The sequence below is a fragment of the Bos taurus genome, chromosome 26, assembly GCF_002263795.3.
Source record: "Bos taurus isolate L1 Dominette 01449 registration number 42190680 breed Hereford chromosome 26, ARS-UCD2.0, whole genome shotgun sequence".
Taxonomy (NCBI): domain Eukaryota; kingdom Metazoa; phylum Chordata; class Mammalia; order Artiodactyla; family Bovidae; genus Bos; species Bos taurus.
In genome coordinates this window covers 51,796,708-51,824,611 of record NC_037353.1, presented here as the reverse complement: position 1 = coordinate 51,824,611, position 27,904 = coordinate 51,796,708, and the positions used below count along the sequence as shown (strand labels likewise).

Below are 27,904 nucleotides of genomic sequence, written 5' to 3'. Positions count from 1 at the left end.
GACCACGAGCCCCAGGGACCCCAAGTTCCAGGGACTGGGCCTTGAAGGGGTGCTCAGGTTGGAGGGCCCATGTGTGGACAAAGATGGGGGACCAGCCTCCACTCCAGAACCAGCCTCCCAAGTGGCCTTTTCCAGCCAGAGGCTGTGCTCGTGCGTTCCCAGCCGGGCCCAGGCCCCGCACCAGGCTGACTGCATGTGGCTTCGAGAGAGGGGCTTCCTTAGAGGAACTGAGTGAAAGAGCTGAGTGTCTTAAGGCCCCGTCTAGGGAGAGGGCAGTGGTCTCACTCTGGCCTCTGCTCTGCCTGACTCCCTTCTCTACATGGGGGTGCGTCTCGAGGGCCCTGCAGCCCCACTGCCAGAGGTTCAGCTGGCTCTGTGATGGGAAGGGGTGGGGAGACGGGGCCCCTTATCTCTCCTACAGACCCAGAAAACAGAACTGCACTCCCAAGCTGCCCCACGTCACCCAGAAACATGTAGACAGAAAAGCTCCCCAGGAGCGCCCGCCCATCCAGATCCTGACCTCGCCATGGGGTTGACCTGCCGGCTGCCCCGGGGCACCTTCAAGCCCTGGGGTGGGAGGAGGTGATGCCCTGGGGACACAGGGAGGCCTGCTGAGCTGGGAGTCATGGCAGAGAGAGGGGCTGTGCCACAAGAAAAGGTTTTGGAGTTTCTGGGCCCAGCCAGACGGGGTGGGCGGGCAGGTCGAAAGGCCTAGGGTGTGGGGTGGGGCTGGGTGGGCAGGAGGGGCCGGGGGCCCTCTTCTGCTGGGAGCTGAGCTGAGGCCGCCCCTGTGGCTCAGGGACATGCCCTGTGACCACGCACAGGCCTCTTGGCTGGCCTTGTTGAGGGGTGCCCTGGGTCTGGGCAGAGGACACCCACAATACATTTAGTACCTCTGGGACCACCCCGAGCCCACCTTGCCCTCACCCGCCTGCACAGACACCAGGGCTCCCACTGCAGGGCCAGCGTCCCAGCAAGCTGAACCTCAGAGAGGGCCGACCGCCCCCACCCCAGGAGGTGGGATCCCACAGACCCGAAGGTGAGTGGGCACCCCGCAGGGTAGGAGGGAAGGCGTCATGTCCCAGGGATGACAGCTGAGCCTCACCTGCTGCCAGCTGGGCGTCGGGCCCCCTTCTCAACCGCAGACCTATGGGCACTGTGGTCCTCGCCAGGCACTGCCCCTGGAGCACGAAGGCTGCAGCTCTGGACCGGGCGGCTTCGGCCGCACTGGGCCTGCCTCTGCGGTGCCCGGGTCTGCGCTGCCCGAGACGGCCTCTGGCCCCTGTGTCTCCAGTGAGGCCCTGCCCTGTCCAGCCACCCCGCCCTTCTCGTCCCAGCTCCCTCCATCAGCTCCTCGGTCCTCACTCTGACCAGTCCCTCGGCGCAGCTCAGGGCGGGGTCCAGCCGCACCGTGGCATTCACGGTTCTATTCCCACTGGCGACAGCGTCCAACACAGCAGGGTGGCCGCATGCGTCGGTCGGCAAGCGCCCAGGACCCCGGCGAGCGAGTTGCAGCGTCTTCACAGCTGGCCCGGGAGACCCGGGGAACCACACTGGAGATGCTCCATGAGCCGCCCGGGTGCCCTGGACGAAGGTCCCCGTCGTGGCAGCAGCCCCACCACGGCGTGCTGCGGGCCGCCTGCGTTGTTTCTGGGAGTCCGCCCTCTCTTCTGACTCCTATTGCGGTCACTGAGGGAACCAGGGGAGGCAGGAGCCGGGGCTCCTGCACCGAAGCGGCCTGGGCACCCGCCAGCAGGGGCCCCGCGTGTCCCCATAAGTGGGGCCGGGGGCTGTGTCCCAAGCAAGGACCTGGGGTCCGCAGCCAAGACCAGGCCTCTTCAGAGAAGCCCGGTCGGAGAACGAGTTCTAATTCCGGCTCATCAAAGTGAACAGTCCCCTGGGAGGTGCTCAGAGACCCCCTCTCTCCCTCCTCCTCGACGGCAGGGGGTCTGCAGAGGCCGGCTCCCCCTGAGTCTTCAGGGACGGGCACTCGCCGCTCTCCGGTAAAGCTGGAGGAAAGGGGGGCTGGAGGGAAAGAGACGCAGGACACAGGTCAGGAAGGTGGCAGGGCGAGAGGGAAGGGGCTGGAGGGACAGGGGCGCCAGGAAGGATGGCTCTGCTGCAGAGTAAGGCCCTCTGGCAGGGGCGGGTGGGGCGCCCACAGACAGAGACGGATGATGAGTCTTGTTTGGGAAGGAGGCAGTGGCCAAGCTTTCACGTGCGCCTCAGGCTGAAAGTCGCAGGGACAATGTCACAGCCTAGGATGACTGTGACGTCCTGAGTGAGCCCAGCTTGTCGGGAAGGTGGGGGTCCTGGCCAAATCTCCCAGCGTCACCCCAGATCGAACTTGATACACAAAGGAGAAAAGCCACCAACCCCCCAGCGCTGCCTCCTGCCGAGCTGCCTGGAGCAGAGACCAGGGAGCGTGTGCACACATCTCTCCCCTGGGAAGTCCCTCGGGGACCTTCTCCAGAAAGGCGAGCACCCCTTCCCCTCTGATGATGGCAGACCCTCCCCTCTAGGACCTGTGCGGGCCCTGGGTGTTGCCTCCAGGAAGCCCCTCCTGCTTACGGCAAGTGGGGGCTCTGCTGGTCCCCGGGACGTGGACAAAAAATACTCACCACACCAGAGTGCCCAGGCGAGCTATGACCACAGAATGAAAGCTAAGGAGAAAAACAAGAACAAAAATAGAAACTGAAAACGAAAGGGGAGGGCGGAGACATGGAAGGAAAGAAAGAAAAGAGAGTTTGTAGAGTTTCTGGCAAGAACAAACGTGTGACCACAGACAGAGCAACGCGGAGCAGCTGGCCGGGGGTCAGGAGTGGGTCCCGGCGCGCTGTGTCCAGCGGGTTAAGGGCTGAGCTGCGAGGGGCCGTGGGGACACCTGCGTCTGAAGTGACCACGCTGTCTGTCCCTGGGGACTGTGCTCTGGGGCCCCACACTGTCCAGAGGACGTGCTGAAGGCGACAGTCAGGAGGGAGCCTCTGCCGGTCACCTTGCCTCTGGGCTGGGGGGGTGGGGACGGGCCACCTGGACCTGTCGCCGGGCTGATGCTGAGGGTGCTAACTGGCTGTAATGATGGAAGTCTTACGGATGGAAAGGTGTGCCAAGTGCCAGGCAAACACCAGCACTCCGGGACAATATTTTGGTCTCAGTCCCATTATAAGTGATAAAGCACAGCCAACACGCTGAATAGATTTCACACTCAGAAACCCTCCTTTTGGGTTGGGGGAGGGGCCCGGCCAATTTAGACACAAGGGAAAATCTGGCTGCGGGGGTTGGGGGAGGGGCCCAGCCAATTTAGACACAAGAGAAAAATCTGGCCGTGGTACAGCTGCTTGGAAAAGCGGAGCCCCTTCAGCTAGATTAAAAGAGTAAACACCCAATTTAAAAAATTCAAGCATTTAATGCAAACAAATGCTCTCACTTTAAGATGGAAAAGGAGGCAGGGACGGCACCACCGCGAGGCTGTGTGCTCGCCTCTCCTCCCCAGCGCCCCGCGAGCCTGGTGCCTGTCTGCACCCACCCAGGGGGCAGGCGCGTCTTTGCTCCCAGGCTCCTCTCTGCCTGGCAAGTTGTGCCCCGCCCCTAGGGCTCCAGGGGCCTGTCGCGGGCTCCGGATTTGCAAGTTGTCACCAAGACTGTTCGGCAGATGGCGGTACAGCGCCCGCGGAAGGGGCCGGTTTTGTCCACAGGAGGGTGGGCAGGGCATAGAGGGGACCAGCTCCAGGGGCTGCCAGGCGCGGGGGTGGGGGTGGGGCCTTCTGTACTCGTGCTGGTCGCTCAGTCGCGTCCGACTCTCTGCGACCCCCTGGACTGTAGCCCGCTAGGCTCCTCTGTGCACGGGGTTTCCCAGGCCAGAATATGGAGTGGGTTACCATTTCCTTCTCCAGGGGATCTCCCCAACCTAGGGATTGAACCCACGTCTCCTGCATTGCAGGCAGGTTCTCTACTGCTGAGCCACCAGGAAAGCCCACCAGAAGCCATTGAAACATCCTAAATCACAGAAAACAAAATTTAAATTAAAAATAAAATAAAACATCTAACTGTCCTAGAACTCAGGGAACCTCACAGGAAGAGCCAGGATTGTCCCCACGGGCGCTCCATCCATCTTGTTGGCACTCACAGAGCCAGGGGTTGGGGGAAGAGCTGGACGGGCCTCCCTGACCCCGTCGCATGGCCCCAAACCAGCTGTACCCAAGCACCCAGAGCTTCCCAACTCAGGAGCCACAGTACAGAGCTCTTATGAAAGGGCCCTGGTCACTGGCCCAGAACTACCCCCGAAGCTGGGACACTGAGGCTGTGAGAGGCACGGTCCTGGGGGTGGCGTGGCTGGGTCAGCGAGGCCAGGGTGTTCCCAGACCCCGCGCTCCAGCCCCTGGTTCGGAGCCTCTTTCTGCCCAGACCAGTGCCGTGGGGCACTGGGAGCTGCCGCCCTTCTCCATGTGTCAGCCCCAAGTTCACACTGACTTTACTTACCTTTTCCTCCAGTTCCTTTATTTGTCTCTTCTGGGCTTCTATTCTTTCTTCTAATTCTTTAATTCTCTGCAATGTTCAAAGGAGGAAAATCCTTAATAACCAGAGTATTTGGGAAACCAAGTAGGGAAGATCTTTCAGAGTTTTCACCCATGCACCTGGTGGGCAAATCCCAGAGTAGCTGTCACAGCGTCCGCGGGGAGAGGGTGGGGCCTTGGGCTGCCCTCCCCACCGACTTCTGGGGCTTCGGCTGACACGCGCCTGCCTCAGTTTCTCTGACGCAGCCTCTGAGAGTCTGTTCTTTGCTCCAACAGAAGAGCAGGCACCGCCCCCCCAGCCCCGGCCACACTCCCACCTCCTGCACCTTCAGATCACAAGTCACTAGGCTAGAGCCCAAGCAAACAGTAAGGGCCCGATTCATGGTCCTTCCCAGACATCGCTACAGCAGCCCAAGGAGCAGCCTGAAGGGTCGCAGAGCCAGTCACGGGGGGCACTTTGCTGGTAAGGGTGACCGCACAGTTGGAGAGCCTAGTTTTCATTGTGGTGCAGAATCGGTCAGATGGACGTGTGTATCCATGCCTGGCCTGGATGCCTGGCCTGGACCCTGGATGAACCTGGGCTCTGACACTGCCTATCTGAAGGGAGTGAGGGGTCCTCACACTGACCACCTCGGATCTGACAGCGAGGGTCCTGGTAGCCAACAGTCCTCTGGTGAGACGTCATCCCTGACACTCATAGGACACCTGGGTTCACCAGTTTATCTGAACACAGAGCACAGCCACGAGGCTCCTTCCAGGCCACGCTGCCCACGCAGGGGACTGGAGGCGGGTCTCACACACCAAGGCTGCTAGTCTGCCAGGGTCCCTCATCCCCCCTTAGAAATGAACAGGCCAGAAAAATGGACTGCCAGACTGGCCCAAGACCAAGTGCCTGAAGGTCGGGAGAACGTCCCCAAGTCCCAGGCCCAGGGACTACTCGCTGTCCCCCAGACAACACCTTCTCCAGATCTTACCACTGAGGGAGGAGTCAGGGAAGAGACTGGCATTAGGGGCCCCAGAAGGCGGATGTACCACCCAGAGGCCTGGGCAGGACAGCCCAACAGGCTGGTCTGGAACAGGCAGTCTGGGAGGACCCCCCATGGGCAAGGCTACTGGAGAGGACGGCCACTGGGTGTGTGTCCACTACAAGGACACCTGGGAGGGCTCAGCCAGTGGAAGGCCCTGGCCAGGAAGATATGGCCCTTGGAGGCATGGCCATCAGAAGGCGAGGCCACGAGAAGGACTGCCCCAGCCGGTCACCCCGGGCCCTGCGATGCCCCGCCCCTCCCGTAGGCCCCGCCCCGAGGCACCACGCCCCTCCCGTAGGCCCCACCCCCGCGGCACCATGCCCCTCCCGTAGGCCCCACCCCCGCGGCACCACGCCCCTCCCGTAGGCCCCGCCCCGAGGCACCACGCCCCTCCCGTAGGCCCCGCCCCGAGGCACCACGCCCCTCCCGTAGGCCCCACCCCCGCGGCACCATGCCCCTCCCGTAGGCCCCGCCCCGAGGCACCACGCCCCTCCCGTAGGCCCCGCCCCGAGGCACCACGCCCCTCCCGTAGGCCCCACCCCCGAGGCACCACGCCCCTCCCGTAGGCCCCGCCCCGAGGCACCACGCCCCTCCCGTAGGCCCCGCCCCGCGGCACCATGCCCCTCCCGTAGGCCCCGCCCCGCGGCACCATGCCCCTCCCGTAGGCCCCGCCCCGCGGCACCATGCCCCTCCCGTAGGCCCCGCCCCGCGGCACCATGCCCCTCCCGTAGGCCCCGCCCCGCGGCACCATGCCCCTCCCGTAGGCCCCACCCCCGCGGCACCACGCCCCTCCCGTAGGCCCCGCCCCGAGGCACCATGCCCCTCCCGTAGGCCCCGCCCCGAGGCACCATGCCCCTCCCGTAGGCCCCGCCCCCGCGGCACCACGCCCCTCCCGCACCTGCTGCGCCAGTTGCAAAAGCTCCATGCGCTCCCGCAGGATCTGGGCGTCCCGCTCGCGCAGCTCGCTCATGACCTGGCGCTTCCACTGCTCCACCGCCACCCCGAGCTTCTCGCGCTCCTCCTCCGATAGCAGCTCGGCCACTTTGGCCCCGGCCTCCTGCTGCAGGGCATCGTACAGCATTGCTTCCAGCTCCAAGATGCGCTGGGGGCGGGAGGGGACAAGTCAGGCCTCGCCTTCTTCCCGGGGACTGCCTGGGGCCGAGGCACCCAGCCTGGGAGCCAGGACACCTCCGGACCAGCCCAAAGAGGGGACTGCTGCCTCCTGGACCAGTTAAATGATGTTCTGGAGGGTGGAGCCAGTCCAGGAGTACTTATGTCAAGAGCATCCCTTCCATGCGATGTTTAAGGTGCAATGAAACATTAGGGACGTTGGGGTCAGCAGAATTCAAAGCTGGAGTAGGAGGTTGGCCAAACGGGCGGTGGTCTGGGCAGGCATCCCTTGAGGAAAGACAACAAAGGCTTCTTTCTTTGCTCACAATTTCACCAAACCCTGGGCTTCTGAGTCGCTAAAAAGGAGGAAGGACGGTCCCCACGGGTTTGTCTGCAGTAACGCAGAGGGGCCAGGCTGTCAGCTCTGTGGCCCCACTGCCGCCTGTGCGGGCGACTCGTGCCCCTAAAGCAGCGTCAAGTCCTAACCCCTGGAATCTGTGAACACGGGTCATCTGGAAACAGGGTCTTAGCAGATGTCAGCCAGCGCACCTGAGGCCAGACTGGGCTAGGGGCCTCCACCCACTGACTCGTGACCTTAGAATAAGAGGGGACTGGTGACAGTCACGGAAGATGAGGGGAAGCCAAGTGATGACAGAGGCAGAGGTGGCGCAGCCACGAGCCCAGAACACCTGAGGCCCCAGGAGCTGGAACAGGCAGGCGGGCCTCCCCTGAGTCCTCTGACAGAGCGTGGCCTGGCCAGCACCTTGGGGTCAGGCTTCGGGCCTTCAGACTATGGTGCACACACCTGCCCCACGTCTCCTCCCTTCTGTCTGTCTGTCTGTCTCCCTGCTGCCTGCACACATGGCCTCACCTTCACTTCAAGTCCCCAGGTGCCCAGCCTCTGCCCACCTCACAGCTTCCTCTCCTCCTCTGTCCATGGTACACGACACCCTGCCCGCAGTGCCTGGGTGTGCCGCACTGGCCTAGGCTTCATTGCACAAAGCCCTCCCGCCCCCACTTCCAGGCAGCAGGCACCCTCGTCAGCCCTGGCTCATGGTGAGGATGCTGAGGCGGGCTGCAGAGACCCCTGGGCGGACCACCTGCACAAGGCCTGCTGAGGGAGAGACACTGGGGATTCCAGCCCAGCCCTCGCACCCACCAGGGGCTCCTTCACAGAGAACCTGAAATGCCGCCCATCCCCGGTTCAGTCACTCGGTCATGTCCGCCTCTTTGCGACTCCGTGGACTGCAGCATGCCGGGCGTCCCTGTCCTTCATCATCGCCCAGAGCTTGTGCAAACTCCTGCAGTATCACTCCCGTGCTGTCCCCAGGAGCCAAAACACAGACCTCGCTACAAATGATGAGGACTCAGCAGTTCGATCTGGAGCACTTTCAAAGCTTATTCCTCAGGAAGTTTCACAGCTACAATCTTGAAACAGCCAAATTCTTCCCATCAAAAATCTACCCTCCCGAGAAAGAGAATATTTCCTATCGTATCAGTAGATAAGGATGTCGCAGTCATCAGTGACTGCAGTCCTCCAGCGCGAGCCCGAGAGCCCCGAGGAAGCTCGGGGAGGAAAGAACCGTCAGCCCGCAGCCACTCCCCACGGTGAACCTGAAGGAAGCTCAGGAAGTGAAAAGCACAGGACAGCGGCCCGGGATGGCTGAGGTGCGTATGAAAGGAGCGGTTGCAGTGAGCCCAGACTCTCGCATCTTCCCATACACAGAAAGGCACTAAATTCCTTAACTTAGGTTATCTTGTTTTCTTTAATGCACAATAATCTTTTGATGTTCAGACTACCTGCTCTTTCTTGCAAAACGGAATCTGCCTGCCATGTGGGAGACCTGGGTTTGATCCCCGGGTTGGGAAGGTCCCCTGGAGAAGGGAGAGGCTACCCACTCCAGTATTTTGGCCTAAAGAATTCCATGGACTGTACAGTCCATGCGGTCACAAAGAGTTGGACATGACTGAGTGACTTTCACTCGCCTCCTCTGAGCTGTTCTCTAAGAGTCACTTGAGATGCTGCCTCCTGGGCTTAAGTCCTAAAAATCTCCACTGAATAAAACATAACTGTTAACTTTTAGGCTGTGACTGGTTTCCAGGTCGACGCTCCTCACAAATGAATGTTTCCTCTTCAGGCAAAATGATTACTGGACGTCCTTTTGGCTGAGTAGACATTTTAGGAAAGGGGGGGAAAGAGCCCTTTGTCCATGTTATTGTTCTTGACAGCCGCAAAGTCAACTGTCCCCAGTCAGCTGTCACAGCCAGCTCATACCACACATCAGCTGCCACTTCTTAGAGCAAAAGAGCTTAGTGCATTTAAGATAAACTCTGGCTTTCAGATAAAGGCAGCTGAGTGTGGGGCTTAACACGCACATCACAGTGACTTCATCCCAAGCCTGTGGATGGAGATGGTCTGGCCCTGCTCACTCGATGCAGCAGCTTGAGCCACAGCCACCCAGATGCCCAGAAGCTAGCTCTGTGCCCAGGGGCTGCCCCAGGGTGAGGCCCGCCCTTCCCCCTGAAATCCCAGGTGTGGCTCCAGTGCTCATGACAGGGAGGGTGTGAAAGCTGGAAGGCCCACCTGCCAAGGCATCCCAAGGTGACTAGGTGCCCCCTCCTGCACGGGGTTCTGTGAGTGGCAGATAAAATGGCTGATTGTCCAGCAGGAAGTGCAGGCTTAACTCGGCATCAAGGGAACCAGGGTTGGGGACTTCCTTGGTGGCCCAGAGGTTAAGCATCTGCCTTCCAATTCAGAGGATGCAGGTTCAATCCCTGGTCAGGGAACTAAGATCCCACATGTCGTGGGGTGACGAGAGAAGCCTTCCAGCAGCAACATGGGGAGCCCGTGTGCCGCAGGAGGACCCAGTGGGGCCACAAGAGAAAAGAAAGAGAAAACCAGGGTGGACAGCACAGCATGCAGCCTACCTGCCAGCACTGGAGAGAGGGGGCCCCAGACGACGGCCCCCCGGGGAGCAGCCCTGACAGCCATCCCACTAGGGGTGCCCAGCGTCTCCGCGGCCCCACGGCATCCCTCGGGGCTGTGTGACAGAGCCCCCACCCGCCGTCCCAGGGTGACACTTTCTGCTCCTCCAGCCACCTTCAAGGGCCACGGGACAGCACCCCGCTCACAGCATACTCCACAGGCAGGGGACAGAGGCCCACGCCGCCTGGAAGGACCGTCCTGCCCGTGACACTGACCTACAGGTGTGGCTTACTGTTGCAGAGGAAGCGTGGGCCCCGCTCCTGCAGGAAGCACCTCTGTTGAGCCCAGTCTGAGGAGCTAAGTGTGACATTGATTCAGGGGCCACCTTGAAAAAGAAAGGCTGCCTGAGGTGCAAATGAAGTTTCTTCCCACGTCCTCCAGCTCACTTCAGTGAGGGCTCACTGACAGTAATGGAGAGAAGTGGGCTCTCGGGGTTGACCCCACACGGGGCCTCCCTTCAGGTCTGTCTGGGACAGGTCTCCTGCAGAGCAGGTGGGTGAGCAGCTCGTGATGCTGGTGGACAGGGAGAGATGATGGACAGACACTCAGCTATGCTCCTTTCATTCCTAAAGGCATCGTTTCAATAAATCCTATTTTCTCAGCTCAATTCAAATACCCACTTGACCTCTGCTCATTTGCCTGCACTCCTGGGGCCAAGGGTGGCCAAAGGGGCAGTAAGGCGTCCTCGGAACTCGCTGGGTCAGAGAGTGAGCCGGTCCCATGGGGCACAGGCTCTACCCAGGCAGGCCTGGGTCCACGTGGCCCCTGAGAAGCATGCTGGCCATGGGACACCTTCCCCGTTTCCGCCCAAACCCCGCGCGGCCGGGCGGCTCTCACCTTGTGAGCCTGGTCCAAGCACTGCTTCCGGTAGTCGAGCTCCTCGTCCAGGTAGCCCTTCTGCTTACTGAACAGCTCCTGGAATACAAGGGGACCCGCGTCTGGGCCGCGTGTCGGGGGCGTGGCGGCGCGGGGCTGCCGGCCGGGTGTGCACTCACCTTCTCGCTCTCTAGGTCCACCATCTTCCGCTGCAGGGCCGATTCCGTCTCCTCGATCTGCTGGAGCCACTGGGCACAGACAGAAGGTCCCGACAGCCGTGAGCCCCCGGGTCACCATTCGGTCAGCAGAGCCCACCTCCCCAGCCCCGGGGACACAGCCTGGGGGCATGCCCCGTCCTTCCCGCTCTTCCTTGGGGAGGGAGGGCTCAGCCCCTGCGGGAGTCAGAGCTGGGCGGGTGTCGTGGGCTCCGTGTGCCCAGCGTGCAGGCCAGGTCTGGGCCCCACCTCTCAGCCCCGCCTGGCGTCCAGGGAGCCTGCCCTCACACCCCCCCGGGAGAGGAGCGGTGTCAGGAGGGCTGTGCTCCCAGGAGCTGGCCTCTGAACTCCTACTTATGGGCACAGCCCTCCACGCCCTGCTGGAGGCCTGTAGGACAGGGGTGCTCGCTGCAGGCCTACCAGTGGGTTCTGGCCACACATGGGGCGGGGCAGGGGGGACTAGGGGCAGGCGGGTGGTCCCGGGAGCAGGGAAGCCAGAGGGTGGGGAGCCCGGGTGGGCGGCCCCCAGAGGAGGGTCCCAGCAGGGCAAACAGAGGCAGACCAGGCAACAGCAGCGCGGCCGCTGGAACGCCCGGCTGTGCGGGGTTTGGACAGAAACGGGGAAGGTGTTCCATGGCCTGCGTGGTGCCTCAGGGGCCACGTGGACTCGGGCCTGCCTGGGAAGGGCCTGCGCCCGGTGTGACCAGCGTGGGCTCACTCTCTGAATTTCTCTAACAGACCCACCCTGACTCTGGCCTCTGGGGAAATCGGGGCAGAGCTAGCCTTGGGGAGACATGCCTGGTGGGTGCTGTCTGACCCATGTGTGTGCCAGGCCTCCTGAGCAGCCAGGCTTAGTGGACCCTGCCCCCCGCCAGCTTCCATCCCACCCCCTGGGGGCCCCCCCCTTCCAGGGAGAGCATCTCCTCTGAACTGAGCCAGAAAGGACCCAGCCCTCCCCCAAGCGCGTCCGCTGTTACCTTCTCGGCCAAGGTCAGGACTGTCCTGGCTTGTATGACGACCACTTGCTCCTCATTGGTCAGATTCTGCATTCAAGAGCGGAATTCTCATATGGTCAGGGGGAGTGCCTTCTGGGGTGGGGTGGGTGACAGGGCTGGGTGGGGGTGGGTGATGGGCGGTGGGTGGGGTGGGTGATGGGTGCTCAGTTCAGGGGTGAGTGACCGGCGCTGGGTGGGTGGTGGGGTGGGTGACGGGCGCTGGGTGGGTGGTTGGGTGGCTGGGTGATAGGTGCTGGGTGGGTGGATGCTGGGTGCTCAGTGCGGGGCTGAGTGACCGGCGCTGGTGGGTGGTGGGGTGGGTGACGGGCGCTGGGTGGGTGGCTGGGTGGCTGGGTGATGGGTGCCGGGTGGGTGGGTGCTGGGTGCTCAGTGCGGGGGCGGTGAGTGACCGGCGCTGGGTGGGTGGTGGGGTGGGTGACGGGCGCTGGGTGGGGGTGGGTGACCCAGTGTTCGGTGGGCATGGGGAAGATGGGGTCACAGCTAAATGTCACTGTCACTCACAGGCCCTTCCGGGAGGCTCGGACCCCCTTCGCTCTCGGCCTTGCTGACTCCCACCTAGCCTCTGGCTTGCCCCTCTGGCCCTCTCACTGCAGGCGACCATGCCTAAGTGGCCAGGGAGCAGGATGGGACAGTGGGTGGCGGAAAGAGCAGCCAGGCTTCCGCACTCTGTCCGGATTCTTACTCAAAGCCAGCTCTCCTCACGTGCGGCCTGAATTATTAAAGCACCGCTTACAAATGTGAAGCAAAGATCAACATCCCTGCTGCTTCGCCTTCTCCCTGCATGTTTTATTCATGCCTCACCCCAGTGGGCCCACCGGGGTGGTCCTTCTGGGAGGGTGACCCTGGCCTTGGGCTGGCGGGCCTCCTCAGAGGAGGTCCCACCTGCATGAGCACCAGGGGCTGGAGGGGGTGAGCCGGGTTGTCCCCACTGCGGGGCCCAGCTGGGGGCCGCCGGGGGGTCGCGGAGAGCAGAGACAAGGGGTGAGGAGCCTGCCAGGATCGCTGAGTTGAGTGATCCCTGGCTCCTTTAGGAGCCACCAGGGTCGCTGGCATATGAAACTGGCAGTGCGTCCTCTGCCCCCGTCTCTGAGGCCGCATGGTGGCTCCAGGGTACGCAACCTTGGTGCTCCCGGGAGGGCAGCTGCAGGGCTGGGGGACTGCGCAGGCCTGAGCTCGTCCTCGCTGGCCAACACGGCAGCTCTGTGCCCCTGGGTGGTGCCCTCTGGGGCCTCAGTCTCTCCAGCTGTGAACTGAAAGGCTCCCCGGAGCCCTTGGCGGGGCTGGTACTCGGGCTGAGCCCGGAGCACACGGCGAGGACGGCCATCCTACTGTGGCCCGCTGCCTCCGCTGCCCACAGCCGAGGTGGAGCGAGGGCTCCGACCCAGGGTCGGGGGCGCGGCAGGTAGGCCAGGAGGGCCTCCCTGTGGAAGCCAGCCCTCCCTTCCCCCTTCCCGCTTCCCACCTAAAGGGCGGGGCGGGGGCAGGGAGGAGGGGTCCCTATCAGCAGGGCCCTGAACACTCGGAGCTGCTGGGAGCACTGGCCCTGAGGGTGTGCACAAGCACCTGGGTTTTGATACACATGCGTGAGTGTCTGTGCGTGTGTGTGTGCTTGCACGCGTTTTCCCTCCATCTCTCACGTGAGGTGCACCTGTCCTGTGCTTTGATCTCTCTTGAGCACAGCGAGCAGGATGTGGAGCCCAGGGTGCTTCACAAGGAGACCGTGTACTTGTGAGGGGACCTTGTGAGGGGACATTCTGGGGTGTGCACTGGGGCCTCTGCCAGCACAGAAGGTCCCCCCTCACCATCGGGCGGGGGCTTAACAAGTACAGGAGGGGCCATGGGGGTGAACAGAGAACAGATGGAAGGGTGGCCAGCATGGATGCAGGGACGATGGGTGGAGGGTGGATGGAGGGGTGCAGTCACTCATTCAGCAATTCACATTCTTTTGAGGAACTTGCTGTAGAGATTGGGACTCTGCCCTAAGTGAGATTCGGAGAGTATTCATAGGCTCTGCCCCTCTGCCAAAACTAGGTGGGAAGCTCTGAGTTGGAGCAGTCTAAGTCGGACACGACTGAGCGCTGACGGACTAAACCGAACTGAAGGCACCTTAAGGGCCCCCAGGCCCCAGCCCCACCAAGGATGTGGAACAACTTCAGGACCGAGAGGGATTCAGAAACTGAGAACACGGGGCCAGAAGCGTCTCTGCTGTGAGAAAGAACGGAGTTTCTCCTAAACGCCAGAGGGCTGGTCAGCAGCTCTGGAGGCGGGAGCTCACGGGGCAGGGGCCGGGCACCGCGGGACTCACAGGGGCCCTGGGCCGTGCAGGGCGGCGCACGGGGAGGCATGCACAAGTCAGGAGAGCGACCTACACTTACGGCGTTGTCCCCCAGCAGGTCCAGCTTCTTCATCAGCTCCGAGACCAGGATGTCCTAGAAGCAGAGAGACAGCGGTGCTGGGCCCGGCGCCGCGGCGGGGCGGGGCGGGGCGGGGCAGGCGGGGGGGCGGGGCCAGGGCGTTACCGTCACGCCTTCCGCCTCGCAGTACGCCTGCAGGGGGCTCTTCCCGTCCACGAAGGGCGTGTGGTGGAAGGTGATGGCGGGTGACTTCCTCTCCCTCTCCTAAGACAGACAGCAGAAGGCTGGGCACACGGGGGTCCCCGCCCTCCTGGGAGGGCAGTGCGGGCCCCCCCCCCGCCCCGGGGACACCGTGAGAATATAAAGTCCACTGAACACAGTTAACGTGGTCTTTGTGAAAATGAGACCCTGGCTGCCGCAGCAGTGGCCACCCCCTTCGGACCTGCCCAGGGGAGCCTGAGTGGACGCTGACGGGAGCAAGTGGGGACCTCCGAGCCCAGATGGCCCCTGGGGACTGGCTCCCGCCTGGGAGCCCTGTCGTCTGATGCCCGGAGGGACGGGGACAAAGGGAGGGCCCGGAGCTGTGTGTGGACACTCCTGCTCTGCTTTTTGTTTTCCTCCAAGTGACACGGCAGGACTCACAGCCTGGGTGGCACCGGCTCGGGACAGCTCCCTGCCACGACCACTGCTGCCCCTGCCCCCCACCCCTGCCCCCCAGCTCTGCCCCCACCTCCCCACCCCTGCCCCTGCCTCCAACTCCATCCCCTGCCCCACCCCTGCCCCTGCCCCCCCACCCCTGCCCCTGCCTCCAACTCCATCCCCTGCCCCACCCCTGCCCCTGCCCCCCACCCCATCCCCTGCCCCACACCCCTGCCCCACACCCCATCCCGTCTCCTCACCCCTGCCCCCCACCCCTGCCCCACACCCCATCCTGTCTCCTCACCCCTGCCCCCCACCCCTGCCCCACACCCCATCCCGTCTCCTCACCCCTGCCCCCCACCCCTGCCCCACACCCCATCCTGTCTCCTCACCCCTGCCCCCCACCCCTGCCCCTGCCTCCAACTCCATCCCCTGCCCCACCCCTGCCCCTGCCCCCCCCACCCCTGCCCCTGTCTTCCCACTCCTGCCCCTGCCCCACACCCCATCCCCTGCCCCACACCCCTGCCCCCCACCCCATCCTGTCTCCTCACCCCTGCCCCCCACCCCATCCCCTGCCCCCCACTCCTGCCCCTGGCCCACACCCCTGCCCCTGCCCTCCACCCCTGCCCCCCAACCCCATCCCCTGTCTCCTCACCCCTGCCCCCCACCCCTGCCCCACACCCCATCCTGTCTCCTCACCCCTGCCCCCCACCCCATCCCCTGCCGTCCACCCCATCCCCTGTCTCCTCACCCCTGCCCCCCACCCCTGCCCCACACCCCATCCTGTCTCCTCACTCCTGCCCCCCACCCCTGCCCCTGCCCCCCACCCCTGCCCCCCACCCCATCCGCTGCCCCCCGAAGCCCCACACCTCCAGCTCCAGGATCCGGAACTCCAGCAGCTCGTTTTGGTCCTTCGCATCCTGGACTTCATGTTTTAACCGAGCCTCTTCTGTCTCCATTTGTTTAATCTATAAAACAAAAAACAGGAGGCATCCTGGAGGCCACTGGAGGCCAGCCCTGGCTCCCCTGACAGCTGCTGGCATTGCAGGGACAGCTGACTGGCCCAGGCCCCCGGTCCGGAGCCCTCCCTCCAGGGTGAGTCCACACAGGGCCTTGTGGCAGAGGTGCTGCCCAGGTGGGTCCCCAGCCCTGGGCAGCAGGTGGGCAGGTGGGCAGGTGGGGATTCCTGTCTTTCCAGGAAAGCAGCGGGCCTCTCAAACAGACGGGGTGGGGCGGCTGTACCTTTTCCACAAGCTCCTGATTTCTCCGAAACAGCGCTTGCTTCTCTTCAATCCACTTCATATCCTTGAAAAGGAAATTGAAGTCGAGAAATAAATGCACTGAAGGATGCAGCTCTGATTTACATCACTGTTCAGCAGGACAGAGATTGTGACGAAAGGACTACACCCAGCTTCCGAAGTAACCGAGAGTGGAGCGCCTGTCCGGTGGCTGATGAAAACCCAGGTTCGCCCATTTTCTTGGAGGGTCTCCGATAGAGGTGGACGGCACCCAGGTTTGCTGAGCCAAGGCCAGGCACCCGCATGGACGTCACAGGTCCAGGGGACCCAAACACGTAGCCAGCGGGAGCCAGGGGGTTGAGCTGGTGTGGAGAGAACAAGTGTGGTGCCTGGGTGATCGCGGGGGTCTCTGCACTGGATTTGAGGCCTCGGGCACTCCGGCGAGGCTGTGGCAGTGAGGTGGGGCAGTCACTCAGGTTCTTGCCCTGGCTGTCCGTTCAGCCATGCACCGGGCAGTCGACACCCCAGGGCCTCTGTGGGTCTGCACTGCACTTGGCTGTGAGCCGGGCCATCTCTCACCTGCACCCTCCCAGCCCCCATAGACATCCTCCGGCATCGTCCTGTGTCTGGACCATCCACAGGCTGGGGGCTGCTCAGAGAACATGGACGGAGGCCCTTCCCTGGGATCTGAGGAGCCCACAGGTGCTGGCAGTCCCAGGGACTGAGGGGAGTGGTAACAAAGCCCTGGGACCTGGGCTCCCGGCCCTGAGTGAGGAGGCGGATGGGAGCTCCGGTCAAGCCCAGAGAGGCTTGGTCAGGGGAATTCGTGCCTCGTCCTGGGCTTACTGTGGAATTCTTCCAAATACACGTTGCTTCCGCTTTTAAGTCTTTTACTGAGGTGTGATATAAACACAGCAGAGGGAGCTGGGGAGCCCGTCTTCAGCGTGCAGACGAAGATCCTCACCAAGTACACACCCGAAGGCCGCCGCCCTCACGGGAGCATGGCAGCCCGGGGGCCCCGGGGCCCAGGCCCGCAGGCTCACCTGCCCCTGCTCGGCCAGGGCCTTCTGCAGGTCCTCGATGCGCGCCTGCGCCCGCTGTGCATCCGCCTGCAGCTGCTCACGGGTCTGTAGGATGGGAGGAGACATACATCAAACTTTCCCTAAGAGCTGGGCGGCCCCCTCAGACCTGACTTTCAGGACACTGCCTGCCAACAAGGCGTGCTCTGGAATAAAGGGAGAACTTGGAGGCTTAGCGACTTTGCTTAGATTATAGGGGATGATCTGTGGGTTCATTTGGGAGATTATTTGGGGAAATCCTCACTTACAGGATGATGGAGGAGGCTTGAGCAGCTGGGTGCTGGCCGGAGGGGGTTGGCTTAGTCCCGGGGACGACAAAGACCGGGACACATACAGCCGGGTGGCTGAGCGACCTGCCCGGCACAGCCCCCAGGCACCTCCTTCCCTTCTGGAGCCTCTGGCCGCCCTGGGTTCACCTCCTTTTCCGGACTTCGCTTTCCCTTTCTTCCCCAGAGCCCGTCCTCCTTTAGAAGCCCTGGGCTCCCTGTTGCATGAATGTCTTCTGCCCAGCCCGTCTTCTACGGGCTTCGCCCTCCCTGGAGTTCACCTGCTGTCACAGGGGCCGGGCCGCAGGGCACTTCATCTCGATGGGTGCCCTGGCTCCCTGGGAATGGCTTTCAGGGCAAATGGACGAGAGCAGTGAGATGCCTCAACTCGGGAGGGCAGGGCAGCCCGCCTTGGCCTGGGCCCACCCGCTGCCAAGTGACGGCCAGAGCGGCATCCCTGGGGCCTGACCGTGATCGCAGGAGGGGAGGGCCCGGCCCGGAAGGCGCATGTGTCCCTGCCGAGGCCGGGGGGCAAGCGGGGAGCCCGGCAGAAGCCGGAACGTCGTGGAGTGGAAGTCAGTTAGACCTTAACTTCTCGCTCTGCGTCCAGCGTCCCTCCGACCTGCTCCTGCAGCAACGCGTAGGCCCGCTGCAGGGCCTGGTACTCCATGGTCAGCTGGCGGAACCGCAGCTCTGTCTCCTCCTTGGCCATGCCCTGGAGAGGCGCACGGAGACACCACGTCAGCCACGCCTCTGCCTGGGAACCACGTGGGAGACGGGCCCTGACCCCTGGGGTGAATGGCCGAGCTGGCTGCTCAGATAAGCCTCTTGGGCCAGCAGCTGGGGCCAGGGACTCAGCTGGGGCCCACCTGCCATGGTCCTGACCCTGCACCCTGGGTGCTGGTGCCCACCCGCTGCTGGGTGGTTCAGGCTGCCCCCTTGAGAGGGTGGGAGCGCTCTGTACCACTCTGCAGAGGGGACCCAGTACAGTGATGTGAAGCAGACAGGGGCGTGTGTGTGAAGGTGGGACAGGAGCAGCCAGGCAGGCCTGTCCTGAAGCCCTGTGAGAGGTCACCTCCTCCAGGTCGTCGTCTGGGGTGCACGGGGTCTGGTCTGTCCTGTCTGTTTGGTAAGAGATGGAAGAACCGTCGGACTCCAGAGAAGCCTCTTCATCATATCCAAAGAAGGTCTCCACGACAACCGGCTTCTGAGCAAAAGGGACCATGTTAATCCAAACCCAGACCACTGGCTGGCCGAGCTGCCAGCTCTGTAGGGGCCTCCTCTGCTGCCCAGCACTCGGGTGTCTATCCTGGACTGCCCCCTGGTGCTGCTCAGGCCACCAACCTCGACCAAGGCCTCCACTATCTTACCTGGGCTGGTAGAGTGCAGAGTGGGACATGGTCCTCCTAACGGCCTTTCTAGGGGCCAGACAAACCTGTATTTGTGCCTAGGAGTATCTACCGGCCTGTATGAGGATCACTGTTGGTTGTTCCAAAACCAAACCAAAAAACGTATTTTGTAAAAAGCAAGTTAGATCCTTTGGGAATATTCTGGGAATGTTTCCCAAATCTCATTTAATAAAAATCACAGGTTTACCAAAAAGGACTGTGCCTCAAAGAAACACCCCAGGTCTATCAAGTTCCCAAGGAGTGCGGGTCTGCAGGGGAAGGACACAGGGAGGCCGCCTGCATCCTGGCTGGATGCAGGTGCCAGCAGTGGGAGGGCCAGGCCCCTGGCTAACTCCTCCTACTCGTCATTACTGTCGTGAACCCACGTCTCCTCTTGGAAATTTAAAGGAAACCAGGTTGGGTTTTTTTAATTTAAAGTATAGAGTACTCGCTCTGGGTCATGTTTTGGTTACTTCATAATAACAATTTTTAGAAGTAAGGAAACCATTTTCTCTTCACCTCTGAAGGAAGAGGTTCTTTCCTGTTAAACGACTTTTTAAAAATACACATTTCATGTAGTCGTTTACCTTGGGGAGTTTCGCCATTTTCTTTCTTTGTTTCCGATATCTTAAAAGCTTATCACGTTCCTGCAAAAACCAGTTGAGATTTTTTGAGTTGTTGATGGGCTCTGCCAGGTTTAAATGCACAGGTTAGTATTTCCGGGTCATCATCTGAGCAGACAGGGTGGTCTCAGGACCAGCCGGTGGTCCGCCGTGTTCACCAGTTCAGGGCAGTTTGCTCTGAGAGTTTGGATGGTGCATCTTCCCAGCCTGGGCAGGAACAGGAACCGAGGCCTGGGTCTCTCTGAGCTCACTGTCTGGGGCTTCCTCCCCATCTGGGGTGGAAGGAACCCTGTGGGGCAGGGGGTTGAGGGGCACACACTGAAATGGAAATTTGAGAAGGACGGAGGGCCCAGCCTTCTCCACTCGCCCAGAGGTGACGTCCACACGGTGGAGCCAGGCCTTTTCTCTTCAGAGCGCTAGGCTGCGTATGTGGGACCATGTAGGAGCCAGCCAGGCCGTGGGGGCTGAGTGCCCTGGGGTAGGAGGGGGACCCAGTTCTGAACCATAAATACCACCTGGGACACTGCCCGTTTCCCTGGCATCTGTGCAACCCTAACGGGTGGGCTCTCGGTTACCACGGCGAAGTTTCTGGGCAGGCAGCACTGGGACCACGGAACCACCCCCGCCCGAGTGTGCGGCTGCTTCCAGCTGCACCAGGAGAAACCATAGGCACAGGGGACCCAGGAAGTGGGAGAGTTGTAGGCGGGGACGGTGAGGGGATGGGAGGGGCTGTAGGCGGGGACGCTGGGGGGTGGGAGGGGCTGTAGGCGGGGACGCTGGGGTAGTGGGAGGGGCTGTAGGCGGGGACACTGAGGGGGTGGGAGGGGCTGTAGGCGGGGACACTGAGGGGGTGGGAGGGGCTGTAGGAGCGGCTGGTGAGGGCAGTGGGAGGGATGTAGGTGGGGATAGTGGGGGGAGTGGGAGGGGCTGTAGGTGGGGATGCTGAGGGAGTGGGAGGGGCTGTAGGAGGGGATGCTGAGGAGATGGGAGGAGCTGTAGGTGGGGATAGTGGGAGGAGTGCGAGGGCTGTAGGAGGGGACGCTGAGGGAGTGGGAGGGGCCGTGGGCGGGGATGGTGGGGAGTGGGAGGGGCTGTAGGCGGGGACGGTGGGGGAGTGGGAGGGGCTGTAGGAGGGGACGCTGGGGGAGTGGGAGGGGCTGTAGGCGGGGACGGTGGGGGAGTGGGAGGGGCTGTAGGAGGGGACGCTGGGGGAGTGGGAGGGGCTGTAGGCGGGGACGGTGGGGGAGTGGGAGGGCTGTAGGAGGGGACGCTGGGGGAGTGGGAGGGGCTGTAGGTGGGGATGGTGGGGGGGAGTGGGAGGGGCTGTGGGCGGGGACGGTGGGGGAGTGGGAGGGGCTGTAGGAGGGGACGGTGGGGGAGTGGGAGGGGCTGTAGGCGGGGACGGTGGGGGAGTGGGAGGGGCTGTAGGAGGGGACGCTGGGGGAGTGGGAGGGGCTGTAGGTGGGGATGGTGGGGGGGAGTGGGAGGGGCTGTGGGCGGGGACTGTGAGGGAGTGGGAGGGGCCGTAGGAGGGGACGGTGGGGGAGTGGGAGGGACTGTAGGCGGGGACGCCGAGGGAAGTTGAGGGGCTGTAGGAGCGGCTGGTGAGGGCAGTGGGAGGGATGTAGGTGAGATGCTGAGGGCACTTACTAACACGCTCTTCACGTAGCCAGCGGTCTCCAGGGTCTGGAAGACAGGAGGGACCTTGGAGACTTAGGGTCACAGACCTTGCCCGCGCAAGCCCCAGGGTCCCGCCGGCCCCCAGTCTCTCCCCTTCCCTATGAAGATTCCCGTGGCTCTCCTCAGACCCTTCCCTGAGAGGGCGGGCTTCCCTGGGCTTGGTCCTTCCTCCCTAGGCTGACGCCGCAGGGGGAGAGCCTTCAGAGGCAGGGGTGGGAGTGCATTTGTAGCCAGGGTGCTTTCGTTTTCCTCTTCCCCTCGTGTATTCCTATTATTGAGGGGATGGACGGTCACTGGCCACTGAAGGGACGAGAGCACTGACCTCAGGCCCTGCCGGAAGGCTGGGTGGCCAGAGCTGGATTCTCCAGGCAAAGAACACTGGAGTGGGTTGCCATTTCCTTCTCCAATGCATGAAGGTGAAAAGTGAAAGTGAAGTCGCTCAGTTGTGTCCGACTCTTAGCGACCACATGGACTGCAGCCTACCAGGCTCCTCAGCCCATGGGATTTTCCAGGCAAGAGTACCGGCGTGGGGTGCCATTGCCTTCTCACACCCACTACACAGACCCATCAATTTCTTTCTCTTCCCCTATTTTTATGGGATATATCATAATTTTTTATTAAATTAAAACTGATGGCTATGTTATTAGATTAGGTCAATGGCATTTAGACTCAAGCTGGAAATGTGATTTGATTGTGTTCCCTTTGTTATACACTTTTTATTTTCCCGGAGTTGATAATTCCCTTGTTTTCATTACTTTGATTTCTCTGCTGGAGGTTTGCAGAGCCTTTTACGTTCATGGGCTGATGTGCTTCATGAGTTCTGAAAGTTCTAGGTCTTCATCTGTTTGCATTTCGCTTCCGCCCAGCCACTCTCCTCCCGTTGCACGTGTGCTCAGTCAGGTCCGTCCTGTCTGACTGTGACTCTGAGAGTCTAGCCCCTCAGGTTCCTCGGTCCACGGGATTCTCAGGGCATGGGAGTGGGTTGTCACGCCCTCCCCCAGGGCACCTTTCCCACCCAGAGATCGAACCCAGGTCTCCAGCATTGCAGGCGGATTCTCTACCCTCTGAGCACCAGAGAAGCCTGCTAGACAGGAGCCAGGGCTGGACTGGTGTGGCCAGTGGAGACTGAGCTGGGCGAGGCTGACAGCGGCTGGGCTCCCTGCCTGCCTGCCCTAGGTCTGCCCCTAGGGCTGCAAGAGGAGAGGTGGGCTCTGGAGACTGCCTGGGGGAGGAGCTGAGGGGCTTCCCTTTCTGCACCCCCAGCCCTCACCCAGCGTCGGGACTGCAAGAATTTCCCTCCTCCTTGGAGAACTTCACTACCCAGCTTTGGGGGAGTGGGAGAGGGCAGGGAGGCCAGGACATTCTTTCCGGACCAGCTGGGCCAGCTTGCTCAGGAAGCTGTGTCTCTCCCTGACCGGTGGGGGCCCCCTCCATGCAGCTTTGGGCCTAGGATGCCGGGCTACAGGCTCCTGGACAGGCCTCAGTCTCTTTGTTTCCTTAAACCCTCCGCGCCTCTGAGTGGCCATCTTGATTAAGCCTTAGTCAAAGTACCAGACCAACCACAAAAGCTCTGACTGTTACACAGTGAATGTTCAACAAACCTTGTCAGGATAATTGGTTAAGTCTCCAGAGATAAAAGTCAGGTTGTATCTCTAACCAAGTATCCACGTAAATTAAATTCCAGAAGGATTACAGAAGCAATTAAAAAAATCATGCTATAAATTTAAAAAGCATGTGGAGGTGTTGCACTAATTTTAAATTTTATAAGAACTTTCCAAGTATTAACCCAAAGAAGAATCATGAAAGAAAATACAGATAAATTTGATTGCAGAGAATTTTAACATTTTTCTATGTACACATATCTTTAATAAACTAAAAATCGAGTGACAAATAAGAAAAAAATATTTGTACAAGACGAATGCCAAAAGTAATAAAAAAGACAAATATCCCGATGGAAAATGGGGAAAGACTAGGATAAAACAATTTACATAAAATAATTCAAGTGTCTGAAGTGAAAGTTCTTAAGCTCCTGGGCCATCGGAGAAATTCAATGGAAACTCGTCCTTCCGTCCTTACCTCGGCTGTTCCCTCTCCCCGCCCCTCCTGCCCCCTCCCCCTCCCCTCCACAGGCGGGGAGGTCACCAACAGCTTCACTCCAGAGCACCTCCTCCTTCTTGGGGGGCACTTTGACTCTGTTTTGATTCTGGGTCCAGACTGAGCCCTGGATTTTTCCTTTCAGAAATGAAAGGTCCATTAACATATTTCCTAAACAAATAAGCAGTTTCCCCTGGAGACATACGCATACCCACCAGCGCAGGAAGGGCGCTGAAAGTCAACTCCCAGAAGCCAGGTTTGCCTCCTGCCCCCCACCTCCCTGCACCAAACACCTGCCCAGCTGGGCCTGTGGCGGGTGGTGCCTGCAGGGACCCCTACCTCCCCACTTCCCTGCACCAAACACCTGCCCAGCTGGGCCTGCATTGGTGGGGGGGTGCCTGCAGGGACCCCCACCTCCCCAACCTGCCTGCACCAAGCCCTTGCCCAGCTGGGCCTTCGAGGGGGCACCTGCAGGGACCCCTGCCTCCCAGGCTCGCCCCCTCCAGCGGCCTCACTCAGGGGCCCTGTCCGCGCCGTCACGAGCCTGCCCCAGGCCTGTGCTCTGCCTGTCCTCTCCCTGACGGCCCCGCTGCCTGTCCTGTGTCGGGTCTTGGTCTTCTTTTGCATGTCTCCCCCTCAGCTGGGCCCCACCTGCAGCCAGCCCTGCTGCACCGTGGCCCCTGCACGCCTGCCACACCGCTCACACCCCTGCTGGGCCTGACCATGCCTGTTTCACACATCAGTGTCCCTGCAGGGCAAGTGCTGGGTGGCGACAGGGACCCTGCCCACCGCTCGGGCAGGCCCCGACCTGGCAGGGAGGAGTCCTGGGGACAGGCTTGGAGGGCGCAGCTCACACGGTCGCCACAGGCCGTCCACCTGCCTTTCACGGTAGATGAATCAGCTCCACCCCTGGAAGAGGTCGCCCAGGTGGTTTTTGCCGGAAGCAGATGCCAGAACCACTGACTTCTCATCTTGTGGCTCTCAGCAAAGGAAGGGCTGGAGGGGGTAGGCCGGGCCACGGAGCAGGGTCGGTGGGGCTCCCCTTGAGTGCATACTGCCCCAGAAGGGCTGGAAGGGGCAGGCGGGGCCACGGGGCAGGGTCCGGCTGGGCTCCCCTGGACTGCGGCCCGCTCAGAAGCATCCAGGTGCCTGCGGTGGGTACTGCTCAGCCTGGGCCTCCTGGCTGTGACGGGGCCTGGGAGCCTCCCTCTGCCCTGGCTACTCCCAGCCGCTGCCAGGGAGGGGAGGAGGCCTGGGCTGCGGTTGTGGAGGGGCGCCGGCCCAGAGAGCCCGCCCCGGACAGATCAGAGCTGCTGCTGTGGCCCCGTCCCCGGCAGCCCTCCCCGGCCCCCCCGCCTGCCCGCGTTCCCCCACTCTCATGCGGGCCCTGTGAGGTGCGGATTGCTTCACTGCTGACCACAGAGAGTCTTAGAGCCTCCGCTTGTCTGCGTGGGGCAGAGTGCGGTTCCGAGCGCCCTGCAGGCTGACCAGCTTGTGGCCTCCTCGGGAGGGGGCTCGGATGCCTGGGGCTGCCCCACTGGCCCCCTCTGTGCTCCGCCACCTCCAGGGCTCCCCTCCTGGGGAGCTTCACAGGGGGCTGTGACCCTCTCCCTGATCCTGGGGCTCCAGGAGCCCTCCCCCCACAGTCAGCACCCCTCTGCTCAGCACCACGGCTCCTCGGGGCTCAGCCTGGAAACTGCGCCTGCCTGTCAGGTCACCTTGTGCCGAGCATGGCCGGGGTAGGGGCTGTGTCCCTGCAGAAAGCCGAGCTTCCATCAAAGCCACACCACCGGCCTTCCAGCTGGGAGGGGGCCTGGGACGGACCCCACATCCGGGAGCCCCTCCTCGTCCCCCCAGGAGGATTTTCCATGAAGGCGGCACGTGTGTCTTGCCAGCCGTGGGGATGAGGTTGTGTAACCGGCTTGGCTCTCCAGGTGGCTCTCAGGCCTTCAAATTTAATTGAATGTATTTCCAGCAGCAGAATCTGGGGCACTGGGATGGAGGGTCCTGGGGGAGGGCGCTGGGCTGCGGGGAGGGGCTGAGGCAACAGGCTTCTCGGGCCCCGGATCTGCAGGCTCTGCAGGCGGGCAAGAGCCACCGAAGCGAGGGCCAGCCCGGGCCGGGCACTCATGGGGCTGGACGATGGCACGGGTATGCGGCCTGACAGGTGACACCCCGTCATCAACCCCTCCCCCAGAGCATTCCCTGAGCCCAAACCCAGGAGGTCTGAGCCACAGACCCCCTTCCAGACCATTCCGTCACAAGTGAATGTCTCTCCAGGCATCCCCACCGAGTTGTCCCGAGTGTCCCCGCGTGTCCCCTGCCCTGGGCACGGCCTCGCCCTGGGCACGGCCTTGTCCTGGCCTCAGCAAGCCTCCAGCTGGGCGGTTGACGCCACGTCACCTCAGCCAACAGTGGCTGGATGGGGAGTCTTTCTTTCCACCCACACCCGGCCATCACAGCAGCCCTGTGACCCCAGGCAGGCGGACCCTCCTGGCCTAGCGTGAATGCCCCTGAAGGGTCTGATCAGACAAGACCAGAGGCTGCCCAGGGCTGTGCCCCGCCCTGTCCGGTGCTCAGAGGATGGGGGCTGGCCAGCCACCTGGGCCCATGGCATAGCCTGCACTCCGTCTGCAGGACCCCGTGGCATGGGGGAACGGGGCTTTGACCCCAAAGTGACCTCTCAACTGGGGATCGAGTGTCGCGCTGCGTGCCGGGGTGCTTCCCTCAGCATGGCCAGAGTGGCCCTCTCCCTCTCTCCTCAGGGGACCACTCCACGTGGCCGTGACCCCCTCAGCTTCCTCCGTAATGGAGTGGCCAGGCCTGGCTTGGGGCGGGGGGAGCTTGGACAGCTGTGTCCTTCTGCGAAATGAGACAGCCGGGGGCACACCCTGCTCTGGAGCGGGGCTGAGTCCAGGGAAGCCCAGGGCCTGGAACAGGAGTGGCTTCTGGAAGTGGAGTCCTGTGGCCCAGGTCCGCGTCCTGGCCTCTCCCTGGGTCCCGCCCCGGCCTTCCACTCCGGGTCCCCGTCCTGGCCTCACCCCGGGTCCCCGCCCCAGCCTTCACCCCCAGGCCCCCACCCCAGCCTTCACCCCAGCTAAGGTGGCCACTAGGGGTTGTCTCCAAGGCAGGAGACAGACAGCCTTGGTCACCCACGCAGCAGGCGTGAGTGGCCATTTCTGGAAGCACTCGGGGTTTCTTTCCAGGAGGCGCCCACTCAGCCTGTGGGTGAGCAGGCGCTTTCCGCGTGGCCCGTGCCTCAGTGCCACTTCCACGTGGGGCTCCAGTGGGCCCCCTGGCCCTGGAGAGCTGTGTCCTGAAGATCTCGGCTGGATCCTGTGCGACACAGGAGGGGCTTGGAGAGGAGGCCCCAGCGGGGCCAGCCGCGGGATCCAGTCCGGCTCAGGAGCAAAGAGTGTGGCCACTCTGGCCGGGGTGGGGGCCCAGCTCGGCCCTGGCCGCATGGTCCTCAGGCCACTGCCAGCGCCCCCAGCCCTGTGACTACTCCGGAGGTGCCAGGCTGTGGTCTCCGTCTCACAGCGGAAGGACGGGGCTCTGCGAGGTCAGCATGGAGCCCGCGCCCCGCAGCAAGCCGCTGGGTCCCTGCATGGGTCTCAGCTCCCTCCTCCCGCCTGGCGTGGGCGGGTGGCTCGGCCTGCAGGGCGATCTGGAGGCTTCCCTCCAGGTCGTGGCGGGCACAGGCCCTCCGTGGACTCCAGCCAGAGAAGAAAACCAGCTGGCATGCTGGGAGCCAGGCCTGGCCCTGCCCTCCCAGCCCGGGGCCAGCAGTGAGTGCCGCTCCCAGAGAAGAGCCAGCTGCCCCGGGAGGTCTGGCACCCTGCGGGGAGGGTCCTCCCCACCCGAGCCACCCCAGCCTGTCCCATCCCAGTCCTCCTGCATCCGGGGGAAGTGGCCCAGGAAACCCAGGACTCTGGACACCCGCGTGGGCCTGTCTGAAGCCGTGAGCCCACAGACCCGATGGCTCGGGGCCGGCCTGACTGCCAGGGGAAGTGACGACCCCAGGGCTTCAATTTCCTTCACCCAGCCCAGACCCACAGCAGCCTGGGGGTCAGCTGGCACTCAGAGGTGCCCCACCCACCTGCAGGCCAGGCAGGCGGGCAGCACAGAGACTCTGGAATGCTGGAGCGGTCAGGCCGTCCCAGAGCCAGCTTGAGACTCTGGCTGGCTCGAGCTTTCCGGAAGCCGGGCCGGGTCCAGGCTTGGACAGAACAAGCTGGTTTTCATCGAGGCCAGAAAACATGAGGCGCTGGCCCAGCGTGCTGGCAGTTCGTCCAGGGCCTGTGGGGGGGCAGGGCGGCCTCCATTGCTGGGGCGGCCAGGCCTGTCCAGTCTGGTGCTGGCCTGGGGGGCCATGTGGGCGCTCAGGCTAGGGTGTCCGCTGGCCTGACCTCTCACCACCAGCTTGTGGGGCCTGCGATGGGGGAAAGGCGGGGGGGGGGTGTTGGGGGGGTGTTGGGGGGTCCGGCTCCGGGCCTCGGGCGGGGGTGGGGCGGCATTCAGGCAAGCTCAGTTTGAATCCAGAGCTGCTGGCTGGGGCTGGGGGCCTGGGAGGGAAGACCCGCCCTCCGCCCCACAGGCTGGCGGTGATCTGGGCGCAGACGCGCAAGGAGGGTGAGCTGGCGGAAGCTCGGCGAGGGGATCCTGCCCCTCGCCGGGGCCGGCCGGGCTGTGTCCTCCATTGGGAGAGCGTCCCTCCTCCTCCTGATCAGGGTGTCTCCAGGCGGGGAGAGGCACACTTCCGGTCCTGCCCTGCTGGGAACGGGAGATGGGCGGGGGAGGCAGGCTCAGGGATTGGGGTCCCTGAGCACAAGTCCGCTCGTGAGCTGCTCTTGCAGAC

General features: G+C 62.7%; 1 protein-coding gene across 14 annotated transcripts in view; it reads right to left on the bottom strand.

The window, feature by feature from the left end:
- The window catches only part of JAKMIP3 (Janus kinase and microtubule interacting protein 3), a 138,846-nt gene that overhangs the window by 10,571 nt on the left and 100,371 nt on the right, over positions 1-27,904 (bottom strand). For 6 of the 14 annotated variants that reach the window (XM_059882125.1, XM_059882124.1, XM_059882129.1 and 3 more), the window contains 14 exons: positions 20,923-20,958; positions 19,237-19,296; positions 18,337-18,468; positions 17,848-17,976; positions 16,960-17,043; positions 15,921-15,983; positions 15,548-15,646; positions 14,205-14,303; positions 14,055-14,114; positions 11,647-11,712; positions 10,634-10,702; positions 10,476-10,553; positions 6,441-6,644; positions 4,018-4,545 (listed from right to left, as the gene is read on the bottom strand). In XM_059882125.1, coding sequence (XP_059738108.1) covers positions 4,261-4,545; positions 6,441-6,644; positions 10,476-10,553; positions 10,634-10,702; positions 11,647-11,712; positions 14,055-14,114; positions 14,205-14,303; positions 15,548-15,646; positions 15,921-15,983; positions 16,960-17,043; positions 17,848-17,976; positions 18,337-18,468; positions 19,237-19,296; positions 20,923-20,958 — 1,464 coding nt within the window. In that variant the 3' untranslated portion in view covers positions 4,018-4,260. Of the gene's footprint in view, positions 1-1,105; positions 3,997-4,017; positions 4,546-6,440; positions 6,645-10,475; positions 10,554-10,633; positions 10,703-11,646; positions 11,713-14,054; positions 14,115-14,204; positions 14,304-15,547; positions 15,647-15,920; positions 15,984-16,959; positions 17,044-17,847; positions 17,977-18,336; positions 18,469-19,236; positions 19,297-20,922; positions 20,959-27,904 lie in introns of those variants that run through there. The other 8 variants (XR_009493052.1, XM_059882130.1, XM_059882131.1 and 5 more) reach the window with 8 other exon arrangements.